The sequence below is a fragment of the Benincasa hispida genome, chromosome 7 (assembly GCF_009727055.1).
Source record: "Benincasa hispida cultivar B227 chromosome 7, ASM972705v1, whole genome shotgun sequence".
Classification (NCBI taxonomy): Eukaryota; Viridiplantae; Streptophyta; class Magnoliopsida; order Cucurbitales; family Cucurbitaceae; genus Benincasa; species Benincasa hispida.
The window spans coordinates 34,861,959-34,865,373 of NC_052355.1; the positions used below are offsets into that span (position 1 = coordinate 34,861,959).

Sequence of the window (3,415 nt, forward strand, 5' to 3'; positions counted from 1 at the left end):
ATAAGATATGTGTCAATTCAGAATTCAATACAGGGCAGAGTTGGGTAGATGGAAGAGTGTTATTTGGTAAAGCAATTTCAGTTTTGGAATTGAAAATTATGTGTGTTTCAAAAGGAGCAGGTCATTTCAGCAGTTATGCTATAACCACCCACTTGTCTCCCTCTTCATTCTAGAGAGAGAGAGAGAGAGAGAGAAACTCAAATATCACTCCTAAAAAGTTGCCATTAACAACACCAGCTCAGTTTGTTTTGAAGTAAGGAGGCAATGTCATTTCCACCCAACAAACAAGAACCCTCATTAATTTTAGTACTAATGCCCTCTCCAATCCATTATTGTTCCTCAAAAGCTTTACACAATCTTAGAACAACAACATGCTCTGCTCTGTTCAATTACCAAAAGCAAACAATAACTCATCCATCCATCACCATGAGCAACAAACACATGTAATCAGTCATAACAATGTTGTTTATGATGAGCAGATTTTTGGAAGAAAAACAATGGGATTTTTTATTCACATCAGAGAAACCCCAGAAACAATCCACTGACATAACATGAAAGAACACCATTATTGTCAAGCCAACAAATTCTAAGAATACAAATGGAATTCTTTAGGGGGGGAAAGAAAAAAAAACAGAGGTCTTACACAGAGAGAGATTGGAGCTTCCATTGAAGAAGAAGAAGCATCAGCTTCAGAATGGTCTTCAATGGCGCCGCCACTGCCACTGCAATAAATAAAGCCGATTCCGGCCAAAAACCAAAGCTCCGATTCAAAAGAAATCTGCTACCCCTGCTTGCAATTTCGAAGAATTTCATCGTTTAAATGAAATGAATCATCAATTTGCAGTAGCGATTTTTGGGTTATGGACATGGATCGTTGCGGAATGAACCAGAATCTTCTTCTCACTCTCATAAGACGGAAGAAAAAAGAAAACCCTAACCTTTTTTTTTCTAGCAATTTCAAACCCTAAAGCTCTAATTTGAACGAACTCATCCATGGAAAAATGAAATTCGATCTACGAATTGTGATTCCAAGCAACCTGAAACCCTAGAATCCTACATTCCCACTAGAATTAACCCTTTTTTCTTAGCTGCACACAAGAAAGCAATTGACATTTGGCACACAGATATTTGTACAAAATACGATGAAGAAGAAGAACAATAATAATAACCCCAACCCATTACAACAATTAGCGAGGATCATCTTCCCGCCGTCCAGAACCACCACCGCCGGATAAAGACGCCAGTAAATTCAGATGACCAGGAAGGTAATTTCCCACTCTGGCCGCCGACGCCTCTCTAATCGGCTGCTGCTGTTGGGCAAACAACGACGAATGTTGAGAAATCCCCCCGGGTTGAACCACCATCTCCGACGGAGCCGCGGCGGCAAAACTCCAAACCTGCCCATAATCAGGTCTTGCAGGAATCGCCCAGTACCCACCTGGCCCCGTCGGACCCACTATGGACCCAACCGCTTGACCCACTCCTAACCCATCGTCTTTACCGTCATCGTCGGACCTAACGCGCTTGCCGAGAATGAACGGCGTGGGACCGGAGAGAGCTTGAGGGCGAGAGAGGGAGAGAGTAGAAGTGGTGGAAGAAGGGGAAGAGAGAGAAGAAACAGAGCCGCCATTTCCTCTTACGGAAAGAGAAACAGAGGAGAAATTAGCAGGGGTTGTACCAGTGCCAGTAGCGGCAATAATGGAAGGTTCAGCTTGACGAAGGAGCCACTCGATGGTTTGGCCATCGGATTTATGACCAAGCTCTCGAGTCAGCTGAAATACTCTTGCGGCGCAGATGATGGGCATACGGATACGGCGGCCACGACCGTCGACTTTACTGTGACGGTCCTTAGAAGGGGGCTTTTTAACGACGAGGGCTCCGTTGGTAGAGGGCTGATTCTTGTGGGTGTCGATGGCGACGATGGTGCCATTGGAGACGCCATTGGCGTTGGTGGTATGATCGGAATTTGACATAAAGAAGAAGAAGAAGATGGGGATATGGGTTTTGTTTGTGGGATAGAAGTGGGAAAAAGAGAAGGGTTAGAGCTTAGAAGGAGATAGCAATGGCTGCCATTGCTGAAGGTAGGGACTAGGGAGAGAGGGAAGAAGAAGAAGGGTTTTTGTTAAAGGGAGGGGTAATTTCGGAAGAAAAGAGGGCTAATGATTGAGAGAGGCAGAAGCTGGTGGAGACAGAAGGAGGGCACATGGGTGGTGGGGTCCACTCTTCATATCCCCACAGCTCATACTCTCTCTCTCTGTTGAATAACCTCACTCTCTTTCTTCTACGCGTAAATTCCACGCGCTTACTAATTAGGTTTAGGTTCAATTGTTGTACATGGAGTTTGTTTCATATTTATTCTTGAAAATATTTTTTTTATTTTCATTTTAGTTAAAATAAGATGAAATTTTAATTGGACCTTTAGTATTAATATTGTTGAGGATTGAGGATTCGATTAACGTAGAGGTCGAAACTTGAGAACTCGACAAACAAAGAAAAACTTGGAAATAATATGTATATTAGGGTTGTCGAGGGTTGAAGTTTCAACATACGTAAGTCAAAACTTCAATCCTCGACAAGGAAGATAAGTGGGTGAAGCTAATTTTGTGATGAACATCTCGCTCGAGAAAGAAATCTCGCTAATTTTGTGATGGGGATCTCGCTCTATAAGGTAATCTCGCTAGAAATGTGGGCTGAATCTCGTAAGCATCGGAAGACGGTTTGTTAAAGAAATACTTGAGGATCTTGCTCATGAGGAGGATCTAGCTCATAATTGTCTTCACTTTATTTACTTTCCATAGAAATATATAATATATATATATATATATAACAACAATAACAGAATTTTGAATTGTAAGGAGAGAGCGAGATTTCTGAGGCGAGATTGTAAAAGAGAAGAGATTGTGAGTGAGAGCGAGATTGAGTTTAATTATGTTGTTATTTTTTAATTTGAAAAGTTTAATTTGTTGTTATTTTTAAAAATAATATATAAAAAATTTTAATTTATGGTTATGTTTAAAAATAGTTATAAAAAGTTTAATTTATTGTTATGTTTAAAAAGTCCAGTTCATGAAATTTAAAAGTTTATGTTTATAAACTAAAAAATTAATATTTTTATTATACTTCTTATTAAAAGTATAAACAAAATTTGATGTTTATCTTTTTTTTTTTTTTTTTTTTTTAGAAAATGACAGACAAATGCTTAGGTTTTTTTGTGTTTACAAATGGTAATATGATTAATACACAAAAAAGTTGTACATTATTATTTTAATTAACTTGTATTATTATTCTTTTAAATTAACTATTGTTACATTATTCTTCTAATTAAGTTGTACATTATTCTTTTAATTAAGTTGTACATTATTCTTCTAATTGAGAAACAAATATTTTTTTAATTGAGAAATAAATATTTTTTTTC

The 3,415-nt window shown here is 38.3% G+C and overlaps 1 protein-coding gene across 1 annotated transcript; it reads right to left on the reverse strand.

The window, feature by feature from the left end:
- Nucleotides 1-480: 480 nt before the first annotated feature.
- On the reverse strand, nucleotides 481-2,139 carry LOC120081940 (transcription factor TCP7-like). The gene has a single exon (XM_039037126.1). It carries the CDS (start codon nucleotides 1,971-1,973, stop codon nucleotides 1,188-1,190), a length of 786 nt encoding a protein of 261 aa, XP_038893054.1. The 5' UTR covers nucleotides 1,974-2,139; the 3' UTR covers nucleotides 481-1,187.
- Between the last annotated feature and the right edge of the window lie 1,276 nt (nucleotides 2,140-3,415).